Source organism: Rhinolophus hipposideros (genome assembly GCF_964194185.1).
Source record: "Rhinolophus hipposideros genome assembly, chromosome: 13".
Classification (NCBI taxonomy): Eukaryota; Metazoa; Chordata; class Mammalia; order Chiroptera; family Rhinolophidae; genus Rhinolophus; species Rhinolophus hipposideros.
Genome location: NC_138059.1, coordinates 30,356,157 through 30,368,273, shown reverse-complemented (window position 1 = coordinate 30,368,273; position 12,117 = coordinate 30,356,157). Strand labels below are relative to the sequence as shown.

The 12,117-nt window shown below is 42.3% G+C and overlaps 1 protein-coding gene across 4 annotated transcripts in view; it reads left to right on the top strand.

Moving 5' to 3' along the window:
• The window catches only part of GRHL2 (grainyhead like transcription factor 2), a 155,031-nt gene that overhangs the window by 123,578 nt on the left and 19,336 nt on the right, over positions 1 to 12,117 (top strand). For 2 of the 4 annotated variants that reach the window (XM_081070220.1, XM_081070222.1), the window contains exons 13-14: positions 7,512 to 7,603; positions 11,491 to 11,576. In XM_081070220.1, the coding sequence (XP_080926346.1) occupies positions 7,512 to 7,603; positions 11,491 to 11,576 (178 nt within the window). Of the gene's footprint in view, positions 1 to 7,508; positions 7,604 to 11,490; positions 11,577 to 12,117 lie in introns of all 4 variants that reach the window. The other 2 variants (XM_081070219.1, XM_081070221.1) reach the window with 1 other exon arrangement.

Sequence of the window (12,117 nt, the reverse complement as noted above, 5' to 3'; positions counted from 1 at the left end):
AGGCAGGATTTGAACCCAGGTCTAGCTGTACCCCCATATCGCCTGCTTTTAGCCGTCATACCCTGTCACCTACCCCTCTTAATTCTTGCTCTGTGGCTGCCAAGGGGGCATCAAGAGACAGGCCCTCATTGTGATGACAAAGGCACACCCTTGGCTCGTCCTTTGGAGTGTAGGACCCAGATTGTGACGAGCCCAGATGAGTGTACCTGGCAGAGGGGATCAGTTCACCTAGCCCCGGGGAGGGCTGCCTTCACTGGCATTTGCATCGCCTTCATCAGGACTCTCTGTGGCCAGCTCTTCTCTCTCCCTGCCAGGCACAGTCACATTAGCATTCAAGCATCTAATTGAGTGTTTGAGAGCAGCATTCACACAACCACCAGCTGGGGGAGACAGCCTCCCATGGCACACAAGAGCCCTTCTCCCTGCGACTCCAAAGCCAGAGTGGTGGTCAGACAAAGACTTGTTCCCAAGTAGGAGAGCTTTTCAGCCTGAAGTGCTTGCCAACCCTAATGCAATTAAAGAGAGAAACTAGAGAAAATTAATGTGAGGTACAATGCGGCGAACAAGCATCAGTCTAAACCTAAACTTAGGTTCAGCTTGTTCCTGCCCTCTTGTCTAATGATAAAGTGAATATTTGGGGTGACTTGAGGTACCGCACTGGGGATTAAGAGATCCCACACAGGTTTGTTTTGTAGGCAGATGCTGCAACAGTTAGATGCAGAGGTTTTTGGACACCAGTGCTCAGCAGCAGGCCTCTTGCTGCCCTTGGGAATTGCCTGGAGAGGTAAAAGATATTCGTGTACAGGTACCACCCATAGGAATTTTGATTTAATTGGTGTGCCATGCAGCTCAGGCATGGGAGCTTTAAATAGTTCCTAGATGATTCTAATGCGCAGCAATGTTTAAGAACCACTACTCTAAAGCCAGTCAGCCATGATTTGAATCTGGCCTTGACCTTAAAAGCTCTGTGACTTCATATAACAACCTATGTACCCTTCGTTTTCTCATCTAAAAATAGCAAATAGTAATACCTACCTGCTAGAGTTATTATAAGCATTAATCTGTAAAATGTCCAGATACATGGAAGGTGCTTTTAAAAAAGAATCAAAGTTATTTTTATTAAGATTCCTTTTCAGGCCCTGAATAATTGATATTTAATTGAAAAATGGAAGAGAGTGACGTGAAGAAGAATGGAAAGAATAAGCCAAAAAGAAAAAAATTTCTGTAGAGCCTGGGCCCTTAACCAGAGATTTGTGAATGGCTCTTACAGGGAAGAGAGAAGGGCTTTAAACATCCTGAAACAGTATGTAAATTGCTAGGCAAATGTCATACACAATGAGAAATTCTATTTCCATTATTTCTGGGGGTCTGGTCTCCATCTATATCTAACCTCTAGTTCCTAGGAAACCCTTCCTGTCTTGATCCTCTGTCCACAGTGATCCCCACTGAGGTTCCCCCTGGCCAGCCTACTGTGACGTCACTTTAAGCTCTGTGGCTTCTGCGATACATTGGGGGCATGAGAAGCCTTGGCGAGTTTGGGCATCACTGTGTTTGGAGGGCAGTGGTTTCCCTCCAAGATCTTGCCATCACCATGGGATGCTGCCTGTGACCCTCAGACCTCTCTCCAAGAGCTACTCTTCTCTCCTTTCTTATTCTCAAAGGCACACCTTGGAGCCACCTTGTGTCACTTCCTCAAAGGCTGAGACTTTAGGAAAACAAATGCCAGAAGAAGGCAAAGTTGGGAAGGGCAACCCCGTAGACTGGTTCCATCCCAGTTCAGAGTCAGCTCCCCAAAGTGATTTCACTCATCAGGCTGAGTGACTCCAGCAGAAGCCCTGCCTTTGCTCTTGCAGTAGAGAGGGTCCTATAGATGCTGCCAAAGCAAACCATGAACTTGGTTACCATGTTGCTGAGGCAAAGAGGCAGTTCTGGAGGTTCATCTTCCATGGAAGCCAACACTGCACCTAGAATTCAATACCCTTTGGTGAAGTTAAAGATTATTAACCAACCACCAGTGAGTGTATTCAATCAACCTATTATTAAACCTAAAAAGTCATCATCCTATGTTCATAGCACAAAACAAAATGCTTCTAGAATTCTGCACTATTTCTCTCAAAGGAACAATTTCCCAAGCACTTTTCTTTGGGATGCTAGGCAAACCATGAAATGTAGGGATGGTGGGCTATGTTTTACCACATATACTTGAATATAAGATGATTACAAATATTGAGAGATATCCCCAGTTTCACAAAGAGAAGTTGAAAATATAAATTAAAACTATAGGCCAACTTGAATACATAAATCTTTATGGTATAACCAAAAGTGTCAGTGGTCTACTGATACTTGCTTTGTTAATTTATTTATGCACACATTTAAAGAAGAACATATCATTTAGAAATACCTGTTTTACGACACACTTTTATTCAAATTCTTCACAATTCATCTCAGCGCCTTTCTCATTACTAACGTTTATTTTTGATGTCTCTCACCGTTTGTTAGGACAATTCTTCACTACCATCAAAGTTGCAATATATCACTTTTTAAATCCATATATATGAGATTGTCCTCAGAAATTTATCCCAAGCCACAAATATTGATTCTGATAATATTAGAAATAGTTCCATAAGTGACTGCCATAATGTGGCCTTCCATTTTTAAATTTTGTTTTTAATTAAACTTTTTATTTCGAGATAACATGCACACCTTCTTTTCAATTGATATATTTTTATGTTTTACATTCGATATTGCATTTAAAAACCCACCCCATAATATCCAAATCTGTACCACATATGCAAGGAAAGTTTTAAAAATATGTAAGGAAATGAAAATCATTTATACCATTTCTCATAGTCACAGATTTTCATCAGTTTCTTACATTAGTACCAATTATTCTTGCTTGCATACTAGTTTGCCATTTTGCAAATTGGAAGATATAAACTTAAGGGTTTTAAAACCGAGCTTTACCTCCTTTTATAAATTTAACGTATATTTACCTTTTCTTTTGCTCTTCATTCCTTTCTTTATTTCTGTTTCTCTTTGGAATCCTTTTCTTACTGTCTGAAGAACTTTGCTTAGTATTTCTTTTGTTTTGGAACTTTTTGGCAGAGAATTTTCTCATTGTTGTAAATATTTTTATTTTGCAATCACTTTTGTAGGATAATTTTGCTAGCAATTTCAGGTTGGCAGTTACTTTCTTTCAGTTTCGGTTTTCATCATTTCTGTTGAGAAGTCAGCTGTCTTATTTTTGCTACTTTAAATCCCTTCCTTCCTTTTTTCTTTCCTTCCTTCCTTTCTTCCTTCCTTCCCTCCCTCCCTCCCTCCCTCCCTCCCTCCCTCCCTCCCTCCCTCCCTCCCTCCCTCCCTCCCTCCCTCCTTCCTTTCTTCCTTCCTTCCTTCTTTCCTTCCTTCCTTCCTTCCTAGTTTTTGGAGAGGCTGCTTTTTAAAATTTCTCTTTCTCTTAGGTTTTCAAAATTTTTACTATATGTTCCTATATCTGGGTTTTATTTTTTTTCCCTATGTGGTATTTTATAGCATTTATTGAATCTCTGGGTTGATCTTTTATCAGTTTTAGAACATTCTTGGCTGTTATCTCTTCAAATAGGGCTTCTCTCCTCTCTCTACTACTACTTTTAGACTTTAAATGTGTATTCAACCTTTTTATTGTGCTCCTATGTTTTTTTATGTTCTTTTCTGAAATTTTCATCCCCTTTGTTCACCATGCTTCAATTTGGATATTTTCTATTGATCCAACTTTCAAATTCTTCTGCTGGGTCCAATCTACTGTTAAACTCATCTATTAATTTCTTAATTTAAATTACTTCACTTTTTAGTTCTAGGCTAGATTTCCACTTAATTGATCTATTTATTTTATAGATTCCAGTTCTTACATGTCTTATTATTTACATGAACACAGTAATCACAATTATTTTTAAGTTAAAATCTGATAACTCAAATAATTGTGCTATAACTGTGTTATCTGTGGGTCTGTTTCTACTGTGTATTTTCCCCTTGGTCCTGTTTATTAGCGTATTTGGTAAACATTGATTGAATGATGAATAATGATGAGACAATTAAGGAGACTCTGGATGACCATCTTTTTCTCTTGTGAAGGTTTTCCTTGTCTTCTGGAGTGAGTGAGGATGACTAGAAATGAATCAGGGGCAGAACTGACCCAAAGCTGGGCTGCAGTTTGTTTTAGCCTTAGACTACCTCTATCGTGTTTTCCCGAAAATAAGACCTAGCTGGACAATCAGCTCTAATGCTTCTTTTGGAGCAAAAATTAATATAAGACCTGGTCTTATTTTACTATAATATAAGACCAGGTCTTATATAATATAAAGTAATGTAATATAATATAGTATAATATAATGTAATGTGATGTAATATAATACCGGGTCTTATATTAATTTTTGCTCCAAAAGACGCATTAGAGCTGATTGTTCGGCTAGGTCTTATTTTCAAGGAAACACAGTAGTTCATCTTAACTCCTAGACTATAGCTCTGAGGGATTTTCTATCCTTCTTCCTTGGTGAGGCCTGAAATGTTATTTTTGTTTTCTTAGCATGGGGAGACTCCAAAACCTCCTCTATGGTTTTCAAGGGCTTTCTGCTTAACTTCTCATTCTTTTGTTCTGTGCAGCATAAGAATTTTACAAATACCTCAGATGGAATACTGCAGAGTGCCTGGCTCACTTCTCTATGCTTCCCTACTCTATGGAAGTTTGACCTTAAGTCTTGGATCCCTTTGTAACTTTAAACACCATTTTCTCTTTCTCTAGCACCATGAGATTGCCCAAACCTATGTAAAGTTTTCTGCCCTTGGGTATGTGCCTCTGTGGGATTGTCATCCTCTACTGCCAGTCAAGAATTGGCAAATGCTTTGAGAGGAAAAGTGGCTCACTGATCATCAGCTCGTCTTTCTGCAGTTCTCTTTTCTGAAATCTCAACTCCTCAATTTCTGGCTGTCTCCAAAATACCTTCATTAAGATTTTTTTTTTTTAATTTCATGCAATTTTTCACATTATTCCTGTCCAAAACATTGATTTACCACAAAGCTACAACATCTTAGCCAGGAATAAAAATATCTGTATTTCCTCTTAAAATAATCCGTCTGGGGGCTATAGACCTAGTCATTTCTTACTTGCACTTTTGAGCTCTTAACGATAGTAATCATTACTAAATCTACATGTGAGTTTTGTTTGTTGCTTGGGTTTTTGTTTCTTTGTTTTTTTACTGATGAATTCTATCAATACCCCGAACTAGTGTTGATTAAAGTCATTTAGGGATGATGGGTTCTTCCCCCAAAGAGCAATTTGTTATTAGAAATAAATTAATTAAGATCCTGCTCCATAAAGTGAGAGACTTTGTGAGGACTTGACTATAAGAGGACGTTCTCTTTTCTGAGGCAGACATGGGAGAGGAACGTCAGTTTATTTAGGATATACGTGGTACTTAGCTTACATAAGCCATCAGCAGAGTTGTGAGAGATAAACTATGTCTCCATGGTGCCTGCAACTAACTTCTTTCTGTACTTTATTTAGGCACCTCCTCCCTCGGCCTCGTGCGGTTCAGCCTGGGAGACAGGGTGCAGCATTACTGCTCCCAGGTCTGGCCAGAGACTTCAGACCTGAATATTTGCCCAATTTTTTTTCTGGTGAAACTTAGCAGCTCTTTGTTTATGCTTCAGGCACCTGCTTTCCCTGAGATTGATCCTTCAACACAATGATTTCATGTGCTGCTGGGCCTGGAGTCACTCCACATACACGTATTGTCACACACTGTGCCAGAGGGATGGAGATTGATACCAGAAAAAGCACCTTCTCCTTGTTCTTTAGTTCATTTCTGGTATAATCAAATTAGTTGGACAAGGCATCAGGAGACTTGAAATTCATGCTGTTTTCATCTGTCAAATGAGGCAGTCATATCTGCTCCTCCTTTCTTGCCTTGTTTTAAAAATAAATGTTTTAACAGTTGAATTAAGACCACACGAACTTATTGACTCCCTACTGGGAGTCAATTTATACATTTGGAAGAGTGAAAAAACATTTTTGAACTCCCAAGAGAAATGTGGTTTATCCAAGATGTTATTTTAATGGCAAATTTTGTCATGGCTCAGAATGGAGTGCTATCAAAAGTCAACAGAATTGGAAAAATGTAAATAAAACTTGCTTGGTGAGAAAAAGAAAATCACTGATTTAGGAACCCTCACACAACATGAAAGAGTGTCTGGTGATATTTCAGGCTATTTACCCGTTACTAACCTGCTGGTCACTGATGGCTGTGTGAATGGGTTTTTATCTTCTGCTCCTAAGGAAGGTCGTGGTCACTCCAGTTCCAAGACATGACAGAATAGCATGACCTCCTTTTACTATAAGGTAATGAGGGGAAGTCAGAGGGAACAGTGACCTACAGACTTATTACCACTTTCACTAGGACTTTGGTTTGCGTTTTCCCTCTAGTTATTTACGTAGTTTGACGTACTAAGGAATAAAGAGAATGCTGACTCTTAATGTCGTTTCTTATATCCTCACTCATCATCTCAGTTAGTGAGTACCTGTGTCATGAGGTTGCCCCACAAAGTTGGGTTCTCTGAATAGCCTGTTTCACTGATGAGCTGTGTCACCCTGCAGTAGACAGTACAATGAGCCTTAGTTTGATCATCCCTGAAATTGGGGTAAGATGGGTCCTTGCCCTGGCTGGCTCACAGAGTCTGTAACACTCAGCATCAACGACTTTTCTTCGAAGACAGTCTATTTTCCTGTATTTTGTTCCTCTTGAACTGTCCTCCCCTTCCTTAGAGTGCCCAGAAACAACAGGAACGTTGGGAGGAAATGCAGAACCATCAGAACTGGCCTATCTGGGGACATGCAGGGCCTCTGCGTCATGGGCTCCCAGGAAGGGGGCCTGAAACCTTCTCCCAATGGGGAGGAAAGGCTGGGCAGCTGAGGTCTGGGTCTCTAGGGAACTTCCACCACTACTACTAGTCTCATCTGCTCCAACCAGATAGAGCCATGAGACAGCAGGAAGTCCAGGCAACCTCATAACTGAGATCCAATGAGGCAGATCCACACCATTTCCACAGGTCCCCACTGTGCCCTCGGGGCTGGCAAGAGAGTGCTGGACCCCCAGGCCCTAGCTAGATGGGAGGGGGCTGATGTAATTTGGAGATCACACAGACACCAGGGCTCACTCCTGCTACTCCCCACACCTCATCTTCTGAGTAGCAAGAGCGTTTAGATGCAGGACACAGTGAGTAAAACCCAGAGGCCTTGCCTGTGTGGATCCGTATTTAGCGATGAGGAGTATGTCTTCAGGTCCATGCTCTGTAGATATTGACTGTGTGTTCTGCCCCAGACAGCAATGACTTGGGACCTGCAAGGGGTCAGAAGGAGGTTGTGGAGAACCAGGGATGGTATAAACAAAGGAAAAAGATAGGGGCTGATACATGCAAGAACCTTGGTTTTGGCACCCTGCCTGCTTTACTTAATCTTTTCTGCTCATCTTTTCTAGCAGCAGTGTCCTTGTTAAACGGATGTTCAGGCCAATGGAAGAGGAGTTTGGTCCAGCACCTTCCAAGCAGATGAAAGAAGAAGGGATGAAGCGAGGTATCTCCCGTTGGGGCACCCCACTTGCATTGCTGAAGTAACCCATCCTCCCATCAGAGTGGTAGGGGAGGGTGTTTCACCAAGAAGAGCACACAGCCCAGTCCAGTCCCCTGTGTTTTAGTATTGGCCTGGGGATGTTTTATGGACACAGGAAGTTTGCAGTCTTTTCCTTTACCTTAATCCCTGTCTTTTAAAACACTGTTAGCAAACGTTTATCCTTTCTGGGCACTGGTTCTTTCCTTTGTCTTGGGAGAAACGTAATGAATATACTGACTCATCAGCATGAGATATAAGGTTAACCAGCAATTGAGACTCGTTCAATAGATGCACGCGATTAATCTCACACAAATAAATGGACCAGCTTTCTGTGACATCACAGTTTACTCATTTTCTCTCAGTAGGGTCTTATTCCACATCACCAAGAGAATAAGAAACGAAGTGTGAGCATGTCAGTGTCTTCTCAGCATTGAATGCTGTACACGACCCACTGTCCTTCCTCAGAATAAAAGGAAAGTGTGGAGGGGTGGCAGTTCCCCCCATATCCTGCTGTAGCCAACACTGAAAGCTTACAGATTTTCGATTTATACAATACTAGACTTTTAATGAGTCAGGTTACCATGCTAAATACATTCACCATCTGCACAGGCTTGAGATTTTTGTTATTGAGAAACTTTATTTTTTTGTTGAAATGGGATTTGCATAATGATCAAGAGATCACCTCTGTAGCCTCCCTCAGCCATGTAGAGTTGAATGACCTTGGAAAGGTCATCTGCTCCTTGGAGTCCTCATTTGTAAAGTGGGGATGACAAGAGTACCTACTTTACAGAGTCTGATGAGTGATTGTGAAACACTTAACTCACGTGCCTGGTACGTAGTCAGCACTCGTGTTCCCTTTCATAATTACCAGTTTTATTATTAGACCTAAATCTACTTAGGTAGATTATCATAATTGTGAATAATTAATTAGTGTTTCAGAATGCAGACATCATGAATGTTTGGGTAGTGTTAATTACATTAGCGACATTTAAACCTTTAAGAGATTTTCTGACATCCCAGGCTCACCGTCAAATATTAGAGTGCATTTTGAGCTCCCTTCCTGCATGGCTTTGTATCTCATAGTTCAAAATGAGAGCAGAGCTGTGGAAATCAAAGAATCACACAAGCAAAATTCATTGTAGCTTTCATCCATATTTAGTGTGTGCTGGCTAGTCCAAAGGTTGTGTTTTTCAGATTATTTTGAGATGGTGAAGTCAGCACAAAAATTGCCACTAGGAATTCTATTGAGCTGTGATGAAAAGCAAGTCTATGGCCTTTGAAAGATCTAAAGCAGAGAGACACATGAGGGCGCTGCAACCTCCCAGCAATAGAGAAAAATGTTTTCCCAGGAGTGGCTTTTCTTTGGAAAAAGACAGTGGTGTGTCTGAGCCCCTTGCCTAGAGCTCCCGCTCTGAGCTGGCCTTTGACAAGCAAGAGGAACCAGGGTCAGTGACAGTTCCTGGCGGCTCCCTCGGAGTCACGTGGGGCTGCCCCTATGGCTGTGGGCCTTTGCCTATACAGTGTCTGGAATGCGGCACGGTTGGGATACCAGCTGTGACTGCTACCGGCAGCGGCAGCGAGTGACGCTTATGTGGAGTGATTCTTAACGAGTGCTTGGCCACAGACACAGTTAATGAGAGCTGACTCCCGGGCCCGAGGTGGGGCTGTGCTGTGAGCCTAGCATGTGTGTGGCTGCCAACAAGCCCAGAAGGAGAGTGGTGGCACTGGCTTGGGGGGGGTTCTCCCACAGCCCATCAGCATGCCACCAAACCGCCTTTAACCCTTTCCAGTGACACCCGCAGCTAGAGGAGCAGCCATACTATTTCAAAGAAATAATTTTAAAATGATATTTGTAAATCTCATGGAATCAGTACTCTTTTTAATAGGACATGGTTTGAGGTTTCCTTGGGATCAGACTGCTGGAAATTACATTTTTCTGCTGAGGGTTGTGGGAAGAAGTTACAGAATGTCCATCTGTAACAGCCACTAGGGAGGGTTCTTTCTTTTTTTAACTTTAATTATTCTCATCTAGTTGTAATCGAGGTCCTATGGTTTAATTGTCCTCGTTGTCCTCTTAACATTGAGTCCTTTTATAATGCCATTAGATCATTTTAGCTGAAATGGAGCCTATAAAACACTCTCCTCAAAGGACTCAATTTGGCAATGTTTGGAGACACATTCAGTCTATTATTTAATTGGTATTTTGTTTCTATACTGGGTAAAGAGAAGAAACTGCAGTGTGTGTGTGTGTTACACAAACTGAGCGTCTGCTGGCTGCAGAAAGAAAATACAGGCAGAACCCGTGTGCACCCAAGTAGACTTTGCCTTTATAAAGCAGCAGCTTTAATGAATTCCTCGGGGTTCGAGGAGGAGCGGGAGAAGATGTGGGAGTTTGGTTTACCGCTGATTTCATTTCCCAGCCCCAGCTTCTTTCCTTCAGGTTGGTGGTGATTGTAGCTCAGTTGGTGTGTGACTGTAGTCGGCATGCAGGCTCACCAGGCTTTTTGCCCTGTGCATGTTGTCTGTAGCGACCAGGTGCACGGGCTTCAGTCTTGGCCCCCTTCTTTCCCGCTGAAGGAAGAACCAGAAGCCATGTCCCTGGGGGAGAGAAAGGGCAGTTAGCTCACTGGGGCTGGAGGATAACATCTGAATGGCAGCTCCCAGTTCTTTCTGGGAGCGAAGCCCCAATGCAGTTGCTATAAGGAAGGGTGTGCAATCGTGGAGTGTCTTCACCTCTCTAATGACACCTGGGGTCCCCGCCATCTCTCATTTCCTGCGCATTGTCAAATTCAGAAAGTTATGTAATGGGCAAATGAACCAAAAGCTGCATTCACTCTCACTGAGGGCACTAGAACCACAGTGGCTTCAGAATCGCATCCACTGATTGAGGAATGGGTGTCTATTGTGCACCAGGCCCTGAGCTAAGCCTCCCGCACGGCAGTTATTTCATTAACCCTCACAGCAGCCCTATGATGTACATAGTATGATTACCCCTGTTTTACAGAGAAAGTCAGAGCTTGGAAAAGTTAAATGCCCAGGGTCCTGCAGCAGGCTGAACTGAGGTCAAAGCCAGACTTGTCCTCTTATTAACTTGCCTCTGAAATGCACCATCTCCCTCCCGGCCTTTGCACATGTTGCTCTGTCTGCTGGAGTTTGCTCTCCCTGTCGTCTCTTTCTCCCTGCCCTCTTCACCTCCGCCCTGTGCTGATGCCTATACACCCTTCGTAACTCAGATCTCTCCTTCAAGGTAACCTTCTGGGAGCCCCACCCTCCCCACCCCTCTGAAAAGCTCAAGCTCCTCTAAGCACTCTCTCCTGTCTTTTTCCTTTATAGCTCTTATGCCTCTGTCTAGTTGTCTGCTTATTTGATGCATGCCAGCCTTTCTAAGTGGACTTTGCACTCCTTAAGGGTAGACTGTGTTATCACCCATGGCTGCAACCTCAGCTTCTACACACAGCGTGGGACGTAGGGGCCCAGATGGACATTCTGTAGTATTTGTTGAATGATCAAATAAATAAATAGAAGACAGAGGTCACAGAAAGAGATGTCATAAAGAGATCCTATACCCACTTTGAGAAATTCAAATGTGAACAATGTGTGAAAGCATTTTACAGCCTGTTAGGTGTTACCCGATTGTCAGTTGATGTCATTGAAGTGTTCCTTAACAGTTCCTAGCCACAGGTCTCTGTGGAGGTGCTTCATCACCCTTGTAGGATGGCGTCAGGGCCAGGGGTCCACGGCTTAGAAGTAGATGTTGTCAGTCTTCCTGTGTGACAGGAAGCAGTCTCCCGTGGCGGCTGCTGGGTTGTGTGGGCTCCTCAGTCACTACTTTCCACCCCTTTGTCTTTCAGTGCTTTTGTATGTGAGGAAGGAGACTGACGATGTGTTTGATGCCTTGATGTTGAAATCTCCCACAGTGAAGGGCCTAATGGAAGCGGTAAGCTATGAACCCCTTTCAACCTCCAGGAACCTGCTTCTGTTCTCCTGAGCTGGAATCCATTTATTAAAATGCAGCCTTTGAGATGGCTCTGGAATGAGCTTTACAAAGAAAAAGCGAAGATTTATGGAGATACTGATCTCCATACTGTCAGGGCTTATTAGCATTTTAAGGAGAAGAAAACTTTGAAAACCTGCCAATTCCCTGTCAGTTAAGGCTAATCAGAGTAAGACGCCATAGAGGAAGGTTAAATTGTGAGTTTCCAGCTGTCTTTTTGCATGAAACCAAATTAGATATGTTTAATTTCCAAATATGCATGGAACAAAAACAATTAGGTAGTGCCTTGCTAACTATAATAGTGTAATCCAAAATAAAAATATTGTCTCTTTTGGTTAAGAAAAAAACAATACTGCAGAATTCTGAAGTAAGATTGTAAATTCCTTTCTCCATTCTCATCCCCAATTTAATCTAGCATTACCCTACCTGGGCTCAGGAAAAGTTACTTTATATTTTACCCACATGTTATTTAACTGAATATGAT